Below are 25,608 nucleotides of genomic sequence, written 5' to 3'. Positions count from 1 at the left end.
TTTAATTAGACCATGTTTAATTAGAGCAAACTGGAGACTGCTGTAATTTAAGCTGGTTGCCAAGCAGCTCCCGGAGGCTTTCTGGCAGCCAGGGAGCTGCTAGGTGTAAAAGAGCCCTGGCAGCAATCCCGATGGTGGTAGGAGAACCTTCCAGCAGCCAGCTCCATCAATTACAAGGCTGGTCTGCATGCCAGCAGGCCATGGTAGCTGCTAACAGCACTTTTCTTCCACGGCTGTCAAAACACTTAAAACATTAACTAAGCCTCACAATTCCCCTGTGGGATTGGTGAGACTCATCATCCCCCTGTCATTGATGGTCAAACCAAGACATAGAGAAGTTAAGTGACTTACCAAAATGACAGCGCAATTCAGCAGGGCCGCCCAGAGGATTCAGGGGGCCTGGGGCAAAGCAATTTCGGGGGCCTCTTCCATTAAAAAAAAGTTGCAATATCATAGAATACTATATTCTTGTGGGGGCCGCTCCAGGGCCAAGGGCCTGAGGCAAATTGGCCCACTTGCCCCCCCGCCCCCCGGGCAGCCCTGCAATTCAGTATCTGTACTGCTAATATATGGCCAGAACTCTCTGGAATTATACAGCTGTTCAACAAATAGATGACAGTTTCCTAAATCAAAAGTAGCTCAGTGGTAATAGGATTTCATGACTGGAACGGTTCAAATCCACTGATCTATGGACAGCAGATCAAACCCAAAGAGAAGAAAGTGGCAAATGTGAAAGTCCATGATGTTGGGTCTCTTTTAAACTATATGAGTAGCTTCACATTTCTGCAGAGGAGTAAATTCCCTGCAGATATCATAGCGGCTTTGACTTATTTTTGTAGGTCTGCGAACTCTATTTCTTTGGATGCTAGATAAAAATAAGCATGAATCTTGATGTGCCAATAAAGGGATGCTGGAGAGGGATCTCCAGGCTACTGGGATATTAAGGTACCAACTTTAACACAATGGAAAGTGAATTTTCTCTAGATTTTCAGTGTGACCTTGGATTTTACCTATGGCCTTAATATCCTGACATATTGGTCATTCTCACCTGTTCCTTGCTATATTACTTATTCTGTACCCTAATGAAAACCTTGATGTAAAGTATAGAATGTATTTCCTTGCTGCTTAATAAGTGATTTTTGTAAAGTGAAAATATGCTGTACGTATTGCAAACAAAAAGCTGCTCAAATGCAGCCTTAAAAAATAAAGTACAAGTTACTGAAAGTGTTCATTGCTCTCCTTTTCAAAACCTGAACTGTGGCTCTGCTGAGGAGAAGTCCGCACACCCCCACCCCCACCCCAGCATTGCTGGTCTGGGGCTTGTCCCATGGTGCGAGTCTGCCATCTAGTGTATGTTAATCACAAAGCATTGTTTAAATCCCTGCAACGGAATGTTTCACTTACACTGCTCTGTTTTACTATGGCACTTCTCTGGCACTAGGTAGGGGTGCAGGACTGATGGGGAGGGAGAAGATAATGGGTGGGAAGAAAGCAGAAAACTAGGAGAGTAGTAGTCATGTAGCATCATAAATGGCATGACTCATCAAAAATGAGGGTATGTACTCCTCTCTAGCTGGGGTGAGTGTGCGCCTTATGACACCCTTGGAAGAGGATGCCTCTATGAATGGGATGTTAGTGCGTTAAAGCCAGATTTGTTGGTACCGTCATACCATTGCCCACATGCAGAGTTTCATTTCTGTCTGTCTATCTGAATACTTATATGGCCTCACTCATCATAGCATCCATTTGGATGTGTTTTTAGTATGTTTTTGTGCCAGTCTCATCTGGGTCAAGTCAAAGGGTATCACGTAGTTACTAGAGTGGCAAGTCGTGAGGCAGATGCACATCTCCTAACCACCTGTCCTCAAGAAATGACACTGGCCCCTGCACATCATCACCTTCCATGTCACAGCACTACACACAGAACAGCACAAATAGTTCTCATTCGAAGGGCGGCAACTTTTAACTATTCCGCTTTCCCAAGAGCTAATATTAAAATAGCCTCCTAGGTGAGCGTTATAGATTCAAAGGCCGGAAGGGACAAGTGTGACCCTCTGGTCTGATCTCCTGTATGATACAGCCCACAGAACTTCCCCAACATAATTCCTAGAGCAGATCTTTTAGAAAAATATCCAATTGCAATTTTTAAAATTGCCAGTGATGGAGAATCCACCACGACCCTTCGTAAATTGTCCACTGGTTAATTACTCTCATCATTAAAAATGTACACCTTATTGCCAGTCTGAATTTGTCTAACTTCAACTTCCAGCCATTAGATTGTGCTCCACTAGACTGAGGAGCCCATTTTTAAATATTTGTTCCCCGTGTAGGTATTTAGAGACTGTAATCAAGTCATCTCTTAACCTTCTCTTTGTTAGACTCAGAGCTTAGTCTTTTTAGTTTAACGCGAGCAGGCATAATTCTAGTGCTTTACTCGTTCTTGTGGCTCTCTTCTGAACCCTATTCAATTTCTCAACATCGTCATTGAATTGTGCGTGCCAGAACAGGACACAGTATTCCAGCAGTGGGCACACCAGTGCCAAATACACTGGCTGGGTTTTTTAACTTTGTATTCATTACAGACATGGCTTGATTAATTCATGGTTACATTTTTCGATTGCTTTCACACCATTACTTGCTAAAGAGGAGTAATGGCAGGCAAATCACCTCATTAGTGGTGTATGCATACCTGCTTCTCTCTCTGTTCCATGCCCATGACATGAGACCTGCACTTGGCAGCACCTTCAGCTGACACATTATTCTGGGGAACACTTGCTCCATTTTGCTCAGCACAGGAAGATTTCCCACTGTGAGCTGCACAGACCGACATTCTGATGCTCACAGTGGCCACCTGGATGGATAGTGACATCACACATGAAGGCAGAAGTGGAGAAGCCCAGGGGTGGGTGACTGTAAAACAGAGGCAGAAGGATGAGTTTGTGGCTAACATACAGGAATGCTAGGAGATTCTGCAGTAATGGAAGCAATATAAGATGTAGGCAGGGTTTATTGCTAGCTATGCCATGGACTCACCATGAGACCAGGGGCAAATGACTTATCCTTTGTGTCCTTCGGTTTCCCCATCTGCAAAGTGGGGCTTATGCCACTTTTCTGCCTCTCAGGGATGTTGAGAAGCTGAGTTCATTAATATATCTGTAAAGTGCTTTGAGCTCACCAAGTTGCTATAGATGTGGTAAGTGGTGTTACTGACTTGTCTGACAGTATGGCAGCCTTTAAGTGCCAGCTTTTCTGTTCTTCCAGTTCTGCACTGACCACAGAGCGGCAAAGGAGAATCTCTTGCTCCCAGCTCCAAGGCTGCTCTATGCTGCATTGGGTAGACTCCCTGGTGTAGAAGAGCTGGAGCACACTGTACTCTGATGATGGTCCCTCCCACTCCAGACATGATCCCATGCCAGACCTAAAGGGAATTTTGCATAGAGTTACTTTCTTGGCTCTGTGCTGGAGGGGAATCCTTGAGTTAGGCAAACTCTCTAGTGGTTGTTTTCTTCCCTTTTACTCCTCAGAAGCAATGTAAAAGATAGTGGCCTGGACAGAGTCCAGTGTTTATTCTGTGTGTATTTCATGGTCAGACAGGAAGTTGTCACCCTGACTATTCTTTTGGCTGCTCACAGATGCACCCAAGAAAGCTTTGTGGTTGCTTTTTGGTGAGTCTGTGAGTGTATCTACCAGAGTCAGCCTAATGGCTGGGGGGAGAAGTAAGAACATGACTTGAAAACATGTTGTTATTAGACGCCTCCTAAGGAACATGCCAAACGTGTTAGCTCAGCTGCCCTTTTACCCAGATCTGCTCTGCACCCTGCAGCCAGAGAGTGGAAGTCAATCTTGCCAGCTCCTGAATATGCTCCATAATTAACTGCCTCTAAGAATCACTGATCTGGGAGACTTTGCTGCTGTTTGTGTTTGACTGGAGAATGGCATTCTTTACATCATGAAGCTACTAATCACAGAAAGGCAAACACAGCCAAGCATGAACAATAGAGTGAAAGAGAGAGTAAAGCAGTCAGCCATGCTAGAGCCATTTTTAGAGTAATACGGCAAACGGAGAGATGCTGTCTGTCTCAGTCATGGAGATTTACGGGCTCTCTCTCATCAGACCCGTTTCAATAAAGGCAGATGCGTAAGCTTGCCTCCCTTTAGTCTGTGCTGGAGTCCCACTGGGAAACAAACAAGCTTTGCTTTATAGGCCCAGACCCACACAGAACACAACTGCCCGGCAGACGTCTTTGGGAGACTCCTCAGATTTCAAGGTGAAAGAAACACATTCATCATCAATCTATACGCAGGCACACTAACGCGTTTCCTAGCCTACTCCACTTGGGAGTGGGGATGCGCACAGCAAAGGCTGGAAATTCCTGAGCAAGTAACATGCTCCCAAGAAAAGGGTTATGGGCTGTCTGCCATTTCAGGTGTCTGCTTCCATTGGTTTCTATACGGAAAAAGATATTCTTGAAACTAGCCAGACAATTTCATTAATGGAAGACTCAGTTTGACAGGTTTTAGTCCAAACACTTCTTACCTGAATTTTCAACTTGGCTCCTTTAAGGGTAGGCTTAGAATTTTCAAACCATGCCAAAGAGACTTATGAGAGTAAATCCCATTTTCAAATGTGACTTATGCTCTTGGGGGGAGGGATTCACACCCCTAGGAGCCTAAATTCCACTGACTTTCAATGCAATTTAGATTCCTTAATGCCAGATTTTTAAAGCTCTTTAGGCCCCCTAGTGGGATTTTCAAAAGTTCTTGAATTCCTAATTCCTGGTGCGTAGGGGCTTTTGCAGATCCCAGTAGGAGCCTATCTGCAGCTCTGGGTGCCTGAATATCTTTAAAAATCTGTCCCTTTGTGCCTAAACCACATTTAAATAGATTAGGCTGTCATATCACTTAGGGCAAAAGTAGCTGTCTGCACTTGAATTGTAATCATTTAAACAATGCTAAGTAATACATTCACGAACGTGATTTATAAAGTGTAATGTCCTGTCTACATGAGCATGTGCTGCTAGTCATATAAGCCATGGTTAAGCATAACTAGCAACAAACATATCCTGTCTACATTAGATCTTATCATAGTGTGTTCAAATATTTACTAAATATTTATGTATAGAGCCACCCTAATGGAATCTATTTTATGAGCACATCGCCTTGGCATGCACATGAGAGGCAAATGTGAATACTATATATGTGCAGACTGGTAACTGCACGCTTGGTTAGAGCCCAATCCTGTAAATATTTGCACATGTGCTTAACATGGGCATAGACACATTAACATCAGTAGACCTACACAAAGTGCATAAAGTTAAGTATGTGTGAAAGTCTTTGTAAGATGGAGGCCTTATCTGGTTTGCAGAGGCAAAATATATGCACTTTCAGTAAATAGTGGGCATATTCAAAGAGGCAGGCTCAATTTTTGTCACACAACCTAAAACGCTGATTTAATGGCTAGTAGAAGGTGAGTAAGTGAGTCGAGCATATAAGCGATATTTCAGTTTGTTGGCAATGTGGGGGGTGCTGGGTACTATTGTGGGTTAACCTAAAAATGAAACTTTTTTTCAGCAAATCAAAAAGTAACACTTCATTTTGAATTGCAATAGTTCATTTAAAAATTTTGAAACAAAAAGTTTTGCGTTTTTTGGAATTCAATTAAATTGACACAAATTCACATTTGTGTCTGTATTTTATAGCAGAAAAAAATCATTGGTCAAAAAAATGTTGCCCATGCATACCTGAGAGTAGTTTTGCCTCTGTTGTATCAGTGAAAAATCTTGATTATATTTAATGTTTTTCCTACAGTAGCTGGTATTTGTGGGAATCATTGCTGCCTTTTTATTAACATGCTGTTATAGCTGTCATGGGACTTCCTTTTGACCCGCTGCTATTAACATAAATCCTTTTTCCTTATCCCTGGGGATCAGGCCACGTCCTTGTATCCATTTTCAGAGACAATAGGGGTGTCTTGGTTTAGAGAGACCGCCTGGAAGAGCACATGGATGTGAAGAGCTATCCTTTTAAATCCCACTCTCTCCTATCTTTAGAAAATGGTGTTAGCAGCCTTTTGTTTTTTGTATCGGACCATATTGTTCCAAGTTTAATTTTCTTTCGGAGGTGGGCAGTATCTGCTGGGATCCACCTCATTCTTCCTTGCCCTTCTTCCATCAACCTCACATCTATGTTTGTAGCAAGACCCACCCTAATAATTTTAAAGTAGTCTGATGTAAAATATGTTACCCCCACACCACTCAATAGTCCATGTGGGGAGGGACATAGTCCATACAACTTGAGCATTTGTGTTAGTCAAGTAATTTCTTCGCCTCATCTCACAAAATAGCTGACGCTTGCAGCCAGCTGTAGCTAAAAGCCTCAGCTGTAAACTATTCCAATCCAAAAGGCTAACTCTTCCTTCCTGACACAGTGGTAAATAGGGGCTGTGTTGGAACCAGAGCAGTTTGGAGGCTGTGGTTTATGGCGAGAAGAGCCACTTTTATAATTAGGTTCTGGATGCAGGTTTGGATTTGGTTACATAGTTTTGGGCCCTCTTTCTTAAAATGGACCATTTTAATTAGTTGTGCACAATCTCAAGAATTACTGAACCTGCAGTCAATAGTTTACTGCTATTATCTTCAAACCTGTTCATGATTTGTACCTTATTTGTCTAGCATAGACAAACCATGCTGAGTGCTTTTGGGAAACCGAGCTTAAAGCCTGCACTGAGGTGTGTTGCCTACAACTGAGGTTGAACCCTGGGCAAGCTCTCCCCATTGCTGACACCACTCTAAATCACCACTAGATGGCACGGTAAGATCAAACTTGTTCTGCATCAATGACAGTATGGAATTCACGGCCACATTTACACTAGAACCTCAAGAGTTACAAACACCTCCGGACTGGAGGGTGTTCATAACGATGAACAAACTGTTATTGTTCTTTCAAAAGTTTACAACTGAACATTGACTTAAAATAGCTTTGAAACTTTGCTACGCAGAAGAAAAATGCTGCTTTCCCTTTATTTTTTTAGTAGTTTATGTTTAACCCAGTATTGTACTGTATTTGCTTTGTCTCACTGCTGCCTGATTGTATACTTACAGTTCCAAATGAAGTGTTTGGTTGACTGGTCAATTTGTAACTCTGGTGTCTGTAATGCTGCCGTTTGTAACATTCTCACCCTGCTGCCACACCACAACTCTGAGGGGAAGGAAGCTTTGCATGATACAAAGCCTGAACTGACCGAAGAAATTTAGTTTTGCTGCTGTGGATTTTTGATTCAAGGCTGCAACTGTCTGCTTAGGAAAACAGAGACCCACCTGTGTATGTAACGTTGGAAGGATCCTAAGTTAAAATGTATTCACAATTGGCAGGTAGAAACTATGTATGTGTTACTACAGGTAGATATGGGCTTAAGGGAGAGAACTAAGAGTTAGGGCTGATGTAATAGGCAAATGACTTGGGACTGCTACCAAGGAAGACAAAGTTGTTGCAGTGTGAGTGTTGTTCCCTGCCTCTCCATCTTTTGAGGGCTTACTAAGTGCCAAACCAGCTCTGAGGAGGAATACTAGTGGGAGACACCCACAAGTTGTACACGGACATTTGTGAATTACAGCTTGGCAGGGGGAAAGGAGCAATGCTGTGTTAAGGCCTAGCTGGATCAAGGAGACACTCGTGAATAAGCTCACTCCTGCATCTGCTACTCCGAAAGGCACCCATTCAGCTCGCCCTCAGAGTGCTCTGGAGTGCACCATGTAAAGGCAGCAGGCCAGCTTCTACTGAAGGGCACAGGCATTTTGCTATTGACTTCAGTGGGAGCAGAGCTGTAGTTTCCTTAGCAGTGTTTGAACTGAGATCTCCAGACAAAACTCTTGCCCAACGTAGCATTTCACCAAGAACTGCCTTATAAACTTTTTCTCTTATAATCTTCTGTAAGTCTGGGGCTTGCAGGAAACAGCAGGGTTGGTGGTTGGTGTGGTTTTCCAGGCTGCAATGTTTCATGACCCAATACACTGAGTCAGACATATCCTTAATGTGGACGTTGCAGCTTAAGTGGACTTGATTCAAAGTGCAACTATCGAGTATGCTTGAAATGGGAGGGTGGGGATCTTTTTAAAATATGCAGCATCTTTCGTGAGATTTAACATTTGAAAGCAGACAAAGCCAATGAAGTAATGTAGTGACTATTCATCAACTAGGGCAGCAAAACAGAAATCTGATGAGAGTTTTTTATTTAGAAAGATGCTACATTGTAGTTTTATTTTAAAACCCCATGAAGAGGGTTGATACAGGCATTTGCTAGAATCAGAAAATGTTTGGTACACCTTCCAGGACAGATGAAATTATTGTAGTGTGATATTTGGCCATAATTTCCCATCTTTTGAAGGACTCTGAGGGCTTCCTGCTGTGCCAAACCAACTTCCAGGAAGGGTTTAGAGATGCTCCTGGGAGATGCACAAAAAGATGGTGTAGTCAATGCAATCTGTAGGATGGGGAAGCTGACTTGGAAGGGAGGAGTCTATAAAAGATGGGAGCAGAAGAAAGAAGAGGAAGGGGCCACCTTCTTCTGACTAAATTCACATCGGACAGATTAAATGTGTGACCTAAATGCAAAGCAGAAGTCCCTTGGTGCTATGTTTTATTTACAGCAGCCAAGAAACTAGCCCAAGTTCTTTTTTAGACCTACTCCTCATTCTGAATAAAACTACCATCCACGGTGATGCTGAGAACTGTGCTGTACAGTAACGCCTTTCCTACTAGACATCTACACTAGGGTTTTTCCTCCCCAAAGGAGGACATTTCCCACTGTTGCTACCATTGGTTTTGCTCCTATTGGTGGTGCCAACAGTGTATGTGACCAGTGGCATTTAAAACTGCTTAGCAAATGTGGTGGTAAAAATTGCTTGTGGAAGGAGAAGCCTCATCTATGCTAGAGCCCCCATTACTGCTATCCATGGTAGCGCCATACTGGTGTTAGCAACAGTGGGGTTTTTTTTTGTTTGTTTGTTTGTTCTTAAAGTGTGCCAAATACATCTGAAGTAGACTCCTTGCAAGGAAAAGGACTTAAAACAACCGCCCCATTTTCTGAAACAGGTATTAGTCTCCATGGGACTGTACTAGCAGCCAAACTGTTTTCAACCCTAGTAAATGCTCTCCAGAGGGGGAGTGGAGTTCTTAAGAAAAAAGGCCATGGTCAGGGAACCAACCCTATTATAAAACATTTTCTCACTAACCAAGTTTCAATCATAATGGAGAAAAGGCCTTGGGAGTATGTTGGTCTTAGACAAAGAACCATTGCAATGGAGGGATGGGCAGACTGTTTGTTTGAGGTTACAGTCCCTATACAATACCTTGCATCCCCCTGCAGACCTCTCAAGTGCTGATTGGACTGAATATTTGCAACACTAGTCTTCAGCTCCACCAACTACTTGACAGCAATTTTTTCCTTAGGGTGGCAGGAAGCTACAAGTTATATAGCTGCAGTGATCCACTTAGCCTGAACTCCTTGCCAAATTGCTGCATCTTGTGTTTGGAAGCTAATCTAAAGGCCCTACTTCTAGCGACACTGCTAGGCAGAATGGGAGAGTTACTCCTGGAAGCTGAGAATACAGCAGTACAACCACTATTGTAAAGAGCACTTTGTGCAGAGTAGTGTTGACAAGTTAAACCACTACAAAGACAAGGGCCGCAACAAATGTATTTCATACAATGTCCCTAAAATTGTTTTATTGCTTATAGTAAGATCTAAAGCCCGAAGTATCCTGATCTCTTAGTGTGGATAGTCTCTGAATGTGGTCAATAGCATGCTGACTAAATTGTTTTTTCATTTGCTCAGCACAATAGATGTGCTGTTGTGGTACAGCCCATTTCCCATTCCAAGAAGCCAAAGAAAAGTGTACACGTTCCTCTAGAAGTGTAAATAACTTTTTTGCATTTTATTAAAAAGCCAGTTCTAAAGAACAGTAAAAAAGGTCTGCATCATTTGGTATTTCCTTAAAATATTTTGGACAAGTTTAAAAAACAAAAAAGACAGCAGAAAATTAGTTGGCCCAATACATCTTCCACTGTTCATACCAAAAAAAAAAAAAAAAAAAAGGTGGGGGTGGGGAGATAGTTGTAAGTTATACTGTTCCAGCTCTTCCTTTACCAGTTTAAAAATGTATAGCTATGATAGTATTTCTGCTATTAGCACATGGTTCGTATGTAAACAATTGTAGTCCTAGCAGTAAACTAAAATAAATATTAGTTTACTGTACAGTAATTACAAATATGAAAGTCTAGGATTTGCTAGCACTCAAATGTGTATCTCCATTTATTGAAACATCATGAGTTCAATTGATTAGTATAAAAATATAACCACCCATAAAAATGTCTGATTTCAGATCCCCCTGGTGTTTAATTCTCCAGCCAATAAAAACAGGAGCGTTCCAGTTCTGAAGGATGTTTTTTGTTCAGTATTGTACAGTTTCTACTTCTGTTATTTTACTGACTCACTTAGTAATACTGTTCTGTACACAAATATATGGTTTGTTATAAAACATTCACTTTCATATTTAACTATGCAATAATTTAACATTTAGTTGCGCTAAACATTTGAAGTTGAGAATTGTATGTTTCATAGCGGTGCAAGGCAAAAGTTGACTGACAGGTCCTATGCATGAGAATGGGGCATGATGCGCATTTGGGGAACTATTTCTCAGGAACTGACCGACATCTTTCCCTTCTGTGGGAGAATGTCTACAAAGCAGAACCATGTAGTATATTACTTTTAGAAACAAATGGCTTTCCCTGCTGCGAGACCCACCGTGTGCTAGAGTTCTTTGGAATGTTTTTAGTATAATTGAATGGATTCATAGTGTTCGGTGACAAAGGTTTGTGTTGTTATTTAAAGGGAATAACACTAGGTGAGGGTGGCATCTGAATGTTGGGTTAATGAAGTTTTCATCCCAATTAATTTGATTTTTGTTGTTTTAATCCTATAAGTTTTTCTGCTTCCTTAATTGGTGGAACCTGGTCCATAAAGAGTTTTTAACATCTCACCTATTTCATAATAGTTCTCATAGGACATGGCTACTCTTCAAGTGGGGGCTGTTGTTCCCAGCTCAGAGCGATACTCCCTCGTGTACTAAAAACAGAATGTGGCTGCAGCAGTGTGAGGGACTAGCTGCCCTGAGCACAGGATGTCAGTGCCAATAGGTACACAGATGGGAGTATGTCTTCTTCAGCTGAGGCCTGTACATACCATACAGATTTTAAGGCTTAAAGAGACTACTATGACTTCTAGTATAATGCAGGCCAAAGAACCTTATCCAGTAATGTCTGAATCAAGGCCAGGGTTTGTTTGAAGTATAGCATGGCTTTTTAAAAGACCTCCAATTATGATTTAAAGACTTAAAGCTTATGTCTTCAGTTCATGGATTGTAGTTAAAGACAGCTGGGGCAGCAGCTGCTTTTAGAGACTGCACTACAGCCATAATCCTAAAGTGCTACTTTTCCCCATTGTGTTAGACCAGTGCTTCTCAAAATGTGATTTATGAAGTACACAGTGGTGGTGCACAGAGAGCTGTCAGGTCAATAGAGTGCTGGCTCAGAGGCATCAATGCAAAGAGAAGCCAGCCTTCAGCAGGGGCCAGTGCTGCAGAAGGAAATGGGCCATTGTACAGTCACAGAGCCATAAAGAGGAAAATAAGGGTGTCTCCACTGCAATGTAAGCTCAGGGTTAGAAGAAATTTAGTCCCCCAGCTTTGGGTTTGTTAGTCTAGGGCTTGAGTGCATAATAGGAATTGTTGAAGCCTGGGTCCCATTCTGGATACTTCCTGATCCAATCCAGAGTCTAACTACCCAAACCCTAGGCTTCCTAACACGTGGTTGCTTTAGCCCTTTGTTCATGGTGCAGTGTAGGAACACCTGACTGACGCAAGGAATATTTTTGGCAGATTCCTCCAGCACAAGTCCAGTGGGACTGCATCTACACTGCAAATCACTAGAGTTTGAAGGCTAGGTCCCAGCTTGACTCAAGTTGGGACCCTAGGGTAGCATGATCTGTGTGTAGAGGGTTAGGCTTGAGTCTGAGCCTACTGCAGCGTAGACATGTCCCACATGTCCAGTGGAGGAGATGAAATGAAGGGCAAAAGGTGATTATGATTGGCAGTGGGAGGAGAGGTGAGGGTTGATATGGGTCCCACCTCCTGTTTTAAATGACACTGCCGACTTACAGACATAGGCAAGCAGTTCCCTCACTTTAGAAACACGAAATAACAACACTTAATGTGACTGCATTTGATAGGTTATGTCATAATTGTTTTCACAGGTTATTCTATGACCAAAGTTATTCTTTAAATAAAAATCTGCAGCTGAAAGATTGGATAATGTTTTCCATATAAATAAAGCAGTTTCTGGAAGCTAAGCGTTGGAGGGAAAATTGCAGACATGACTGCTCCTGTATACTGTTGTGATAAAAGATCCTTTTGTAGACAGCATTTGCAGAATATGTTGCTTTGAACATACTCAATCATTACAAGCAGTAAGCCATATTTGAACTATAAAATGGCATGATCAAACATTTTATTGCTGCTGAGTGAGATTTCAGCTGCCTTCATTACTCAGAAGTAGCCTTTTTCCCCTTCCAGCTCTTTTCTCTTTGCTCAAGTTCAGCTTCAGTGAAGGCTGCGGGTCCCCAATTAGTAATTAAGTGAGGATTCTTAGACCCTGGAAGACATTAGAATATTTGACATAAAATAGACATTTTTCCATAGGTAAAATTACTGTCGGCTACATCAGGCTAGATGGAGCACAGCTAGAAGTGAGGTAACAAACATATGTTGGCTAGAGTAAGGTAACCAGTTTTTAAAAATCCATGGTTACCTCCTTTATGCACTTCTTGCAGAGATACAATACAAATGATCTCATTCCACTCACCAAATTGCTTTTTTCACAATACCTGTCATGACTTAAAGGCAATTTACGTGCCTATTACAAGAAATGTATCTGCACGTGTCCAAAACCCACAAGCACTTACTTCTGTCACCTTTTCTAAGATTTTCTCCCTTCCTTTAGGACACCAGCCATCTCTTTGTAATTGTCCATGCCTGCGGCACAACTGACCAATCACTTAGTGTAATCTCTTTTTGGGGGCAGGGACAATCTTACTGTTCTGTATCTGTACAATGACTTCTGGACCATGACTAGGGCTCCTAGGCAGTTGGATAACAGAAATAATACTTTTGCTAGTGAAGGAGTAGGACCTCAGAGAGCACGAAGGTTATCAACTCAAATTTTGGTTTCACAAAAAAGGAGCTGGCAGGGAGACCAGATTGTTCTAAGGCTGTCAGTGCTGCCAGTACCCTCTAGTATGTCATAATGACAGTGTTTACTTGGCTCCGCAGCAAAGAAAATGGAGGATAACATGAAACTGTGATATAATCTTTGTTCTCAAAATCATTTAAAGATTTTGCACAATCCACTATATGTTGAGTCAGAAAAAACACAGTCCCTAGATTCTGCAGGGTCACTCTTTACTAAAATTGCTTATTTTAAAATGTGGTTTTTGCAGTGATTCCTGATGAGGTAAAGGGAAAAGCTGCCCTGGATAAGTCAGGCAGGGGCTCCAAGTCCTTTCTTGGACACATCATAAAGGCACAATCAGCTCTGTTAATTTGCATTTTCTGTACTGATTACGCACCTGGTTCTATTAATCGAATTAATCCTTCATGATGAGCTACTTTATCTTTCCAGCTCTTAGTCTTGTTAGCTGCCAGTTCCAACTTCTTTTTGACCCCCTGAAACAAGATGCAGCACGTTTAAAAAAATTAATAGGCTCTGGCCTGTTCCAGATACAACACACAAAATATACAGGAAGATGAAACTCTCTCTCAAATATCACCTTTCAAAGACTGATTACCTCCCACAAAAGCCAGTTAAAGCATCCTTGGTCGTCAGTTCAGCTAGGACTACTCACTTTTTGAAAACAATTCTTTACCAATCATCAACTCAATTAGTCTCAAGTCACAGTCTCAAATGATGTCTCTCTTCCTAGCTAAAGCTCAAACGGTACTGCATCCTCATCCTCCTTGACCTGTCAGCTGCCTTTGACACAGTCAACCAGGCTCATCTTGAAATTTTTGTCCTCCTTTGGATCCCATGACTCTGTCTTGCTTCTCCTCCCACCTCCCTAATCGCTCTTCCAGTCTGTCCTTTGCTTCATCCTCTCCACAGGGCTCTGTCCTTGGTCTCCTTCTCTTCTCCCCTTACACCTTATCTCTGAGTAATCCTACTGCAAACAAATTCAACTACCATCTCCCTGCAGACAACTCATAGATCTACCTCTCTGCTCCGGACCGGTCTCCTTCTGTCCAAACTGAAGTCTTAGCCTCTCTCCCCCACATCTCTTCATGGATGTCGAGCTTGAGCTGATGACTGAACATGGTTAAATCAGAGCTCTAAAGGCTGGTCTACACTACGGGATAAAATCGATTTTAGATATGCACTTTCAGCTACGTGAATAACGTAGCTGAAGTCGAATATCTAAAATCGATTTACTCACCCGTCTTCACTGCGCGGGATCGATGTCCGCGGCTCGCCATGTCGATTCCGGAATTCCGATACGGCGCGTAGTCTAGACGTGGCCTTAATATTCCCCCTCCCCAACCAAGCGCTCCTTGCTACCTCTTTTCTCTATCACTTTGGAGACAACAGCACCACTCTGCATGCCAATAGCCTGCACATTATCTTCAATTCACACCTCTGTCTAGGTCTTCACATCTGGGCTATGTCTAAATCTTGCTGATTTTTTTTCTGCTTAATATTGCTCTCTTATGTCCTTTCCTATCCATCCAAGCCATCACCTCATGTCCTGATTACTACAGCATCCTTCTTTCTAGCCTGGACTAATGCAATCTTGCCCAACTCATATCCATTCAGAACGTTGCAGCAAAGATAATTTCCTAGCCTGTTATTCTACCCACATCACCCTTCCCTTTGTGTGCCTCCAGTGGCTCCCTGTTATCCATCGCATCAAACATAAAGCTGCTTGTGTTCACTTTCCAGGCCCTTCACACCCTATCCCCAATTAGCTACTGAGCTGTCGGCACCGGCCTCTGGTCAGCCCATGATGCCAGCCAGCCTCCACTGCCTACATGCTGAATCTTCAAACAAGCATCTTTGTACTTTCACCCACACTCCTCCTCATGCTGGGGAGGAGCTCCACATAAACACCTGCAAAGTCATCTTGTTATCCAGCTTTGCATGATGCCTGCAAAGAAACTTTACAATGTGCTAAGACCACTGCTTAGCATGCTGACCCCGTATACCTCATTATTTCCATGTACTTCCCCATATGTCTGTGTCTCCATTTGGAATCCTTACGTCTTACCCTTAGAGGGTAAGCTTCTCAGGGGGATGGACCATCTTTTTGTTGTTTGTACCGTGTGCACAGCACAGTGAGGTCCTGGTCCATGAGTAAAGCTCACAGGTATTACAGTGAAGTACATAATAACAAAATGCTTTAGTCTAGCCTATAATGCCGTCAGTTGCAGGAACAGAGTTCAGAAAGGTATTCTGCACTAACAGAGGTAGGGCTGAAGTGACACTTGCAGGGTGAATAATTTCCACATAGCAAGAGGTTTCTGTTTGTGGGCTAAGACCATTACTGGATGGCCATGCCACTGAGAGTCCATCTACACTAATCAGTAACTTCATACAGCAACAAGCACACTGTGAGGAGAGTGTTCGTCTTGGGCACGTGCAAGGCAGCTCAAGCATCCTGGACCATTTGTCAGGGCATTAGGGGAACATGAACAAATTGAGAGCACCAGAATGAACGGGTGAAATGGAAGCCTAAAAACTAGGCCTTCCTTCCGCTAATCTCAGCTGGCCTTTTGAATCAATGCCAGACAATTCCCAGAGGCCCCATTTGTCAGACTATATAATCAGAAATCTGAATATTTAAAAGAAACCTTGTTAAATATTTAAAATATTTGCACTAACTTTAAAAAGGATTACAAGTATCTTAAAGTTTAGAGTTGTTTGTTAGATTTAAATCTGGTTTGGAGAGGCTGCTATTTGGAGTAGGAATGTGGTCTTGTTTATGGATGTACATACATGTGCATGTGCAATAAAAGATGTCTCAAGTCTTATCAGAAAATCAAGCAACTCCCATTCAATGCCACACTTAGCACCAATTATACAAGTCTAAGAGATCCTTGGGAATTATCTGTTCAAGATATTGCACTTCTTAATTCCACTTTCCCCTCATGAGCAGGCGCACACATCGTTCCACTCAACTGCAACCACCCAGAACAATTAGATGTTCTGTAACATTCCCAGACACAACAGGGTATGACTGAGGTGCAATCACAATAAGGGGATCAGAACCACTGCATCTTTGCCTTTAAACCATGCAAGCCAGGACATTCAATGTTAATGTGGTCCCTGCAGCACCATCAAGAAAGCAAGTTGGCCACTATGTGTCACTCAGCTATGCACAGAAAGGCCAGTTCTAGGCATCAGAGGACAATCCAGTCCCCATAATCACTACTTGTCATCCTCCGACTGCTGACAGGCTTTCGATTAGTGCTAACTGTGCTGGTGGTTTGTGTGATATCGACACTTATCCTGGGGAACTGGACTGAAGCTCTCACATGAGAGGCAGGATGGTCCTTGTTAGCCTGGGACTCAGAAGACATGGGTTCAGTTCCTTGCTCTGTGTGACACTGGGCCTCCGTTCCCCATCCATACAATGGGAATAAAAGCAGTTCCGTTCTTCACAGGCTGTTGAGAAGATACATACATCAAAGACTGTGAAGTCTAAGTTGTGAAGTCACAGGGGCCGTAACATAGGCCACTGAAATAGCTGGAGATAACTTCTTGTCTTGGGCTGGATTCAAATGCATACACATGAATTAAAAAGGCACAATATCCTCATTACCAACCTCTAAATTTGATTTAATTTGGCTCTCATTGAACACCTGGCATAGGTATTAGGCAGATTAGGAACACAGCTGGCATAAAGTAAGTTACCTCATACTGTTCAAGTGCCTGCTTCCTTTCTAGTTCAAGCTGTTCCAACTGTTGCATAGCAACTTGAAGAGCACGTTCTTTTATGATCCTCTGGGTCTCTAACTCTTGCTTCTCTGCTTCTGTCATCAGAATGGTCTGCTGCTGCTGCAAGTGCCATTTTTCCAATTCAGCTCTCTTTGCTGACTCTTCCTCCAGTAACCTAGAGAGGAGATTGTGATGACTGCTGCGCTGTATTTGAAAACTAAGTCTAATCCATTATCTAGCGCATATGTGCTAACAAGCAAGGAGATCAAGCAAATTACTTTCTGATGATTAACTTGGAAAGTATGGGAAAGGGAGGAATTTTAACAACACTGGAACCCATACCAGTCACTCAAGAGCACAAACGATGCAATCACAAAAAGTGCAGGTCAGGGAGTTATTTCAGCCTGTAGTGTAACTGCCCAACACTGAGAAACCACATGAAAAATGAGCACGTAAAGTTGTCATTAGCAGAGAGGATTGAAATCCACAGTAGAAAATGAAAGTGCAGCTCATTGTAAGTATGAAATTAATTTGGGATAAAATACAAGCTGATATGAATAATTATTGCTCTGTGAAAACATGTAATAACAAAATAGTACACATGTAGGCCTCCATTTTCAGAAATGACCTGACATAGTTGGTGCCAAATTTGACACACTAAAAGGGGCCTGATTTTCTGAAAGTGCAGAGCACCACATCTGAAAATCAGGCCTCTTTACGGTGTCATGCTGGGAACCCAAAAACAGACAGCCAAAAGCATTAGTCACTTTTGAATGTTTAGGCCTTAGAGACAAGTGTCAGATACTCAAACATCCAAATCTATTCTCAACCCCAATGTGTCTACTACATTCAGCTTTGATATCTTATTAAAGACAAATACATAGTAGTGATTAATAATCGTAGTGATAAGTTCCTCAACCTTATAGTATCTGAGAGAACCCAGTGAATAGCAGCACCTCAGTCCCTCACTTCACCCTAAATCTCCTCTCCAATATCCTAGAATCAGAGAAATGCAGGGCTGGAAGAGACCTCAGGAGGTCATCAAGTCCAATCCCCTGCACTGAGGCAGGACAAAGGAAACCTTAGACCATGCCTGTCAGGGATGGTTTTATCGATTTACTTCCACTGCTACCATAAGATTAAAAATCACACCTGGCTTGAAGTTTCCTTACGGTCTCTTCATCTTGACGTGCCTGTTTCTCATCCTCCAAGGCTTCCTGTAGCTGTTTATACATTTCTTCGAGTTCACATACTCTCTGCAAATACTGTTTAAGTTCAGATGATTTCTGAGCAACCTGCTCTTCCATTTGCTGTCTTACCTGACAACATAAAGTGAAGAGACAGTTTAGCTCAGCATCCCCATGACAGTAGTGGGCTTTTCTTAGCCCAGGATGGAGCCCTCAAGGATATCCAAATTTTCAGAGAGAGAACCTTTCCACTATACTTGTCAAGTTTCCCACCTCAGGCAGGAGTCTCACATGCAGCTCACCTCCCCTGCTCATCTGCTTATACTCTTCCCAGGATGCTTAACTTCTCCACCCTCTGTGCTGTCCACACAGCAGGACGTTGTAATTAAACTTAGGCCTGGTCTACACACAGAGTTGTAGCTTTATAACTAACTGTGTGGTTTCATATTGACTTAATTAAATTGGTACAACTTTGTGGGGATGTGCTTAAAGTGGTTTAAACCTGGCTCAGGTCAGGCAAGTTATAGGCACAAGCTAAACGGTTGGAACCAGTATTATACAGACAAAAGAGTCCACATACAAGTTTAAACTGGTTCAACAGCAGTGTATAGACAACCCCTTAGTAAATTTCACAATGTGAAGTCCAGTATGATAGGCAATGAATAGTGGTGGAGCGGCAGTTGTGGATATGGGGGCAGATATGGGGCTGGAAAAGCAGAGAAATCAAAGGAGCAGAGAAAAAAGGTACAGCAAAGGGTGTTGGCTGTGGAAAGAGAAAGCAAAGAAAGCAGAAGAACTATGGAAATCAAGGAGAGAGGCAAAGAAGACAACTGCCTGCCACTCCTCCAGCCTGCCAGATGAATGGGAATGCTCCACACCCCCTCTCCTTCAGATCTCTCAGTCCCTCTTTTAACACATGGCCAGAGCAGGGAACCAAGCAGAATTGACAGAACTGCTGTACAGCTGTTCCTCTGCTGGGCTCCCCGTTCCCACCATGTGTCAGGCAGTCTGCCTGCAGAGCTGGAAGCAATGGTCATTGGACTGACTGGGAAGAAGAAAGTGCCAGTTGTAGAAGGCTGTCTCACACCTCTGGCAAGGTGAAAGGCTGAGGGAAGAGAGCAATGAAGGTAAAGCAGGAGACAAACATCTAAGTTTCCCTCCAGTCACTGTTTGAAATTGAGCTATAATGTCTTACTCTTGGCACCAAGTCATGACCCTGAATCTCATTGTTGAAGACCAGGTAGGACATGCTTCAATGCTCATTATGGTCATTCCTTAACCAGCTAGGAGGGCTTTTCCTCTCCTGCAGCTATTCAGCATTCTGCTTCCACAACTATCTCAAGCCTCTGTTGCTCCAGCAAACAAGATCATTTTCCAAAACAGAGCCCACCCTCTCCCACATGCACAGCCATCCCAACTGGATTAGCACAGTAACTTTATGTCCCAAGATTTTATGCAATGAAATACCCAAGTGACAGTCAAGACTTTTCCTTTATTTTCAGTAGATAACTTTGGTAATATACCATTTTATTCAAGACAAAGCCGAGATGAAAAATTATGATAAAATTCATCCTGGGATCTGATTTACTAACTGCGAGTCCGCATTACAAGGCTGCGATGTAAGACATGTTGCTTCTAAAGTTTAATAGGTAGATATGTGCTATATAATAACAAGGACTTTAGGGATAGCAGATGTATTTTAAGGAAAGCAGCATGGGAACCAGGAAAGCTGGGTTCTGTACTAACTTTGCCACTGACTCATTTTTGTGACCTTCAACAAGGAACCTTGGTTAGCCATGGGTTCCTCGTCTTTAAGATTTTGAGATCTACAGCTAAAACTACAACGTAAGTGGTAAGCACTACTATCTTTATAATCTATGCACACACAAAGCTCTTAAAATTTTAATAAAATTATTAGGAATTAAGAATAGAATTGACAATTTAAAGCACAAAGAAACACACTTTGTACTCAAATACTATAATTTATGTTGTCGCAGAATTGTACAAACATCAATCTGTATATGATTACTCAAAATGAATGCACTGCAAATAAGGATACAGTACATCTACTCTGGTATGCCACCATTCAAAACCTGTTTGGAATCTATTCAGCAAAAGCCTGCGATTGTCATGGTGGAAACACAGCTCGCTGAGGAAATTCAAAATGTTTTTGGCTATCCGAGCACTCACCATTTTCTCTCTTGCTAGCTCCACACTGAATCGGTCTTGCAGTTCCATTTGAGTCTGAAGACGTTTCTTCTCTTCTACTGCGGCTCGAGCAGCTGCTTCTTCCAGTTGCTGTGCAAAGAAAGACACCATGTAAAACAGTGTGAGAGACAGTTACACCTCTACCCCGATATAACGCTGTCCTCAGGAGCCAAAAAAATCTTACCGCATTATAGGTGAAACCGCATTATATCGAACTTGCTTTGATCTGCTGGAGTGCGCAACCCTGCCCCCCCCACCCCCCGAAGCGCTGCTTTACCACGTTATATCCGAATTCGTGTTATATCGGGTCACATTATACCTCTACCCCGATATATCTCACACATGCATGGATTACATGCTAACCAAAGGCTGACCAAAAGTTGTTCAATGACCTTCAGTTAGGGTGACCAGATAGCAAGTGTGAAAAATCGGGATGGGGGCGGGGGGGGGGGGGTAATAGATCCCTATATAAGACAAAGACCCAAATATCTGGATTATCCCTATAAAATTGTGACATCTGGTCACCCTACCTTCAGTCAGTCTGTGTACCTGTTACCATCCATGTAACCTCCTCCCATCCAATCTCATTTACTAGACGGATACAACGTTCTCAGGTCCCATTCATACAAATGGGACATCTCACTGAAAAAGCTGTGGGTCGCACTACAGTTGGTCGGGAATATTTTCAAATTAATTATTTTTGTAAATGCCAATTCATCAGCACCAAAACTATTGGCACGAAAAGGTGAGTTTTCAGAATAGTCCAAATGTCTTGCTTCAAAACAAAACAGTTGTTTTTTTACTTCAAAATGGCTTCTTGTTTTTAAATTTAATTTATAGTTTAAAACAATTGAGATAAAAACTGAAATGAATTATTTCTATTAACCCAGTCCAAAAATGTTGCCAATTTTTGATTCACAAAAATTTACAATTTTTTTGTCCCCTAAAATGAATTCTTGAAAATTCTCACTGGGTGGGAAACCCATTTTCTCCCCAGCTCTGGGCAAAACTATACAGATTCCTGTAATAGCAAGTGCACGTGTGGGGACTGAACAACAGCCAGCAGTGAGTGAGTGGACAACAGGAGTACAATACAATTCTTGTGATTTTACAGATATTAACAGGGATGTCTGTTTTATAATCAGTTTTCCAATAATTAAAAACTGACTGAGAAGCAGAGTCTCATTTTTGGGCCCATATGCATTCCCCAAAATACCACCTTGATCTAAAATTCTATATAACTAAATGAATTTGCCCTGCGGTTTGACCTGTGGGAGGGATGAAAGGGACCAAAAGTCAGTGACAGAGCAAATGAAAAAGAAAAATCCAAAATCTAGATTTCAGAGTTGAGTGAATGATGATGTCAGGAGCCTGGAGGACAGTTCCTCCTGGCTGCTGCTAATACCAATGCATAGAAGAAGAGGACAGGAGGTCACAGGCTTTGTGCAGGGCAGGAAGCAGTGGATGGTTTGAGGGAGGAGCTCTAAGGGCCTGAGGATTTCCACACAGCACCTGCCAAAGCCAAAGTTGTCTCAGAGGATAAGAAAATGATTTTTTCTATGAAATTATTAAACATAATGGAGTATAACAGCAAAAAAATGAAAATGATTGATGTAATTTGACTGTGTCCCATTAACATCCACATGATTGTCCACCAGGTTATATCATACAGAGTTTATAAGCATGGAGCCAATAACCATCACTTGAAATTATAAAGGAAAAGATAATAGTGAGACATGGTCAAAGCAAAGGACTGAGACACAAAAGACATTAGAATCGAGTGCCAAGTCTGACCCTAGCACCCTCTACAGCCTTTGCAAGTCTCTTCACCTCTGTTCCACAAACGTGGAGGATAGTCGTTTCACAAGGTCTGTGCGTGCATTGGTGTTTGTAAAATGCTCCGATAGTGCTGTACAGGCAAGAGTTAGGAATTTTGCTCCATTTCTTTTAAAAGCAACAATAATTCCTTCAAATGAGCTAATTCACACGTTACCCCTGTTTGGAAACCCATCTGTAGCTTGAGACACTAGCATCTTGTCAAAGTAAGACTATTTTAATGACAATTTAGGCTGGGATATTCAAATGTGCCGAAGGGAGTTAGGGCCTGTAGTGGGGTGATCACCCTGCTCTGGCCCTGGAAGTGTGGCTGGCTTAATCAGGGCCCAACTGGCCCTTATAATAGGGCTGTAGGCCAGAAGCTAGAGAGTTGAGAAGGATGGGTCTGGCTGCCAGGGAGTTGAACAGAGAACCTAGAGTGTAGCAGGGCTGGGGAAAGGCCAGAGGAGCTGGGGAGCTCCGGCCTGGAAAACCCCCAGGCTGCAGGCCTTGTTAAAAGCCAAGAAGGTACTGGGGTTGCAGAGGGGCAGCCCAAGGGTAGGCAGAGGCAGCAGGTCCAAACCCTCCTTGCCAGTGATGAGTGGCCATTATGCTGCAGTCCGCCCCAGCGATTGGGGGCTAGACAGTGACTGGCAGTAGCCAAAGACTGAGGCGAGGTGGGGACAGGGGGTTGGGGGTTCCCTGGGGACAGGAGACCTAGCGAGACTGTGGGGTACTGCAGGGGCAGTACCCCAAGGTAAGGGCAGCAGGGTCTGGGAGGGACACTGGAGCCAGCGGCAAGGCTAGACACTGGCCTGCAGAGGGCGCTCCTGAGTGGAAAGAGCTAAATCCCTAAACAACCATCAGCAGGCGCCGCAGCGGTGAGTTGTCGCCCCATTACAGGGCTCCCATCACTTTTCAGTGGGAGATAGGACACCTACCTCTTCTACTGCCTTTTGAAAATCCCAAATTTGAACTGCTACTCTATTTCCTCTCTCTCTCCCACAGCTTCACTAACCGAACACCTGCTTGTTAAACACCTGCTCATTTTAAATTGCTTTCATTTCTTTACAAGCCAGAAATAAACACAAGTGTCATAAACAGATAGCTAAGGGTTAATGTTTCTTTCACCTGTAAAGGGTTAACAAAGGGAACCAAACACCTGACCAGAGGACCAATCAGGAAACCGGATTTTTCAAAGCTGAGGGAGGGAATGTTTGGATCTGTGTCTTTTTTCTGTCTCTCAGCTATGAGAGGGGTCTTTCTGTCTTCAAGCTTCTAATCTTCAGTTTCCAAGTTGTGAGTACAAAGGTAGAAAAGACAGTAAGCTTTAATTGTTTTTTTTTTTGTATTTACATGTGTGTATTTGCTGGAATGTTAAATTGTATTTCTTTTTGAATAAGGCTGTTTATTCATATATCTTCTTATAAGAAATAGCCCTGTATTATTGTCACCTTGATGCACAGATCATGTTTATATGTTTTTCTTTCTTTTTATATAAAGCTTTCTTTTTAAGACCTGTTGGATTGTCTTTTCCTAGTGGGAATTGGTGGGGAGGAAGGAAACAGGGGGGAAGGGAAAATCTCTGTGTCAGAGTTGCAAAGCGTACCTTTGCAGGGACTCTGACTGAGTGAGGGTGAAAGAAACTTGATCTCTCTCTGTTTTCCTTCAATCTGTTTGCCTCTGGGGAAGGGGATTAGATTCAAAGAGTTTGGATCAGTATCTTTCAGGGTAGCCCGGCGAGGGAAGCCTGGGAGGGGTAAAAGGAGGGGGGAATGGTTTATTTCTCCTTGTTTTAAGAATCCAAGGGATTTGGGTTCTTGGGGTCCTCCCAGGGAAGGTTTTGGGGAGACCAGAGTGAGACAGGCACTGATTCCTGTCTGGTGGCAGCGATATCAGATCTAAGCTGGTAATTAAGCTTACAGGGTTCATGCTAGCTTCTCAGTTTATAAACGCTAAGGTTCAAATCTGAGTAGGAAAGCTACGACAACAAGTAACTGACAAAAACGATCCGGCTGACCAGCACTGAAGCAACAAGGGGGAAAAAAGAATAACTTCAGTATTAAATAGCATGGGAGAAGTCTGGTGTTTGGTTTAGTCCTCAAATGTAGGTGATTTACAACAGTCTCTTTGGAAAGTGTTCTGGGGGAATGGGAGCAACATCTTAAAAACATCCAAATTCAATATGCTAATTTAAGGGCACCTTACCTGTTCACTTCCCCCCGTTTATTAAGCTAAATGAAAATAAAGCCACACTAGTATGAATGTAGGGGCCAAATACAAATCAGATTGATAAAAACTGGAATCTAAGGTCATAATTTTTCAAGTGTCCACATCAGCTAAGCCCTGCATCCACGTGGATCCCTGTAGACATCTGGGGGCTCCGGATAGACAAGATCCACCCACGCCGAGTCACTTGAACTATCAGATCCTGTTCCTGCTGCTATAGATTGAGGATAGATACTTTTACATTGAGCTTTCTGTCCCTCATGTCCAAGAATATATGCATAAATACCCTGGTCTGGGGAAGTCATAGAAGGGCGTTAGATATCAGAAAAGTTACTGAGGCAAACAAAGTATGGTGGGTGCTTTGTGTGAAACTTATGTCATATTACCCAGACCACATGCTGGCCTTCTGCATCACTTAAGTCCCACTTATGACCTCAAAACACAGACTTAACAGGTTCTAGGCCTTGTTCTTGGCCTCACTATGGGGGTAAATTTCATCCTTTAATTAGATTAAGGGGAATCTCAACATTCCATAAAAAAATGTTATTTTAGACAAATGTCAACAACTCATCCACACTTCTAAAGATTTCCTGGCGCCCAGGCCATTCCCAGAGTGTACTTGAGCTCTCCCTGAACTCACGCTGGCTCTCAGCCTGATGCAAACTGAGCTCCAAGCTTTCTGGCACAATTCAGTTTCCTGAAACGTTTATGTAGCTTTTTCCATTAAACGTATTTTCCTAACTGATCAAAAGCTGCTAATTCTCCTACCCCAAATACACAAATCTTTCATGTGGTGGAAATGCAGGAGTTCATGTTTTAGCCTAAATTGTTCTCTTTTCATCCTCTAAGATTAAGGAATCATCCAGACCTATCTGAAGGGAGCTTCTTGCCTCAACACTCTTGCCAGTTGCCATCTCCGTTACAAGAGTCACAGAAATCTGTTACAATTCAGTAAACGTACAGCTTCCGTGAGAACAATCCCATGTTTCTTCCTCTTGTGCACCTGCTCCTCAAGTTATAGCAAACAGAAGTCAATGCCCAGGATTTTTGCTGCCTGGTAAGTTACACAAATGATATGAGTAGGTAGTACTAGATATGAGCTAAGGCAGGCATTGCATTTTGGCACATTACC

At 42.6% G+C, this 25,608-nt stretch overlaps 1 protein-coding gene across 2 annotated transcripts in view; it reads right to left on the bottom strand.

Annotated features, from left to right (window-relative positions):
* Window positions 1–9,899: 9,899 nt before the first annotated feature.
* SWAP70 (switching B cell complex subunit SWAP70) overlaps window positions 9,900–25,608 on the bottom strand; it is a 59,404-nt gene continuing 43,695 nt past the window's right edge. The window contains exons 8-12 of one of the 2 annotated variants that reach the window (XM_032788129.2): window positions 20,415–20,522; window positions 18,190–18,356; window positions 17,014–17,212; window positions 13,679–13,775; window positions 9,900–12,705 (exon numbers count right to left, since the gene is read on the bottom strand). In XM_032788129.2, the coding sequence (XP_032644020.1) occupies window positions 12,596–12,705; window positions 13,679–13,775; window positions 17,014–17,212; window positions 18,190–18,356; window positions 20,415–20,522 (681 nt within the window). In that variant the 3' untranslated portion in view covers window positions 9,900–12,595. The remainder of the gene's footprint in view (window positions 12,706–13,678; window positions 13,776–17,013; window positions 17,213–18,189; window positions 18,357–20,414; window positions 20,523–25,608) is intronic. The other variant, XM_032788130.2, reaches the window with a different exon arrangement.

The sequence above is a fragment of the Chelonoidis abingdonii genome, chromosome 4, assembly GCF_003597395.2.
Source record: "Chelonoidis abingdonii isolate Lonesome George chromosome 4, CheloAbing_2.0, whole genome shotgun sequence".
Classification (NCBI taxonomy): Eukaryota; Metazoa; Chordata; order Testudines; family Testudinidae; genus Chelonoidis; species Chelonoidis abingdonii.
The sequence above is the reverse complement of the archived record's forward strand: the minus strand, read 5'-3'. Positions and strand labels throughout refer to the sequence as shown.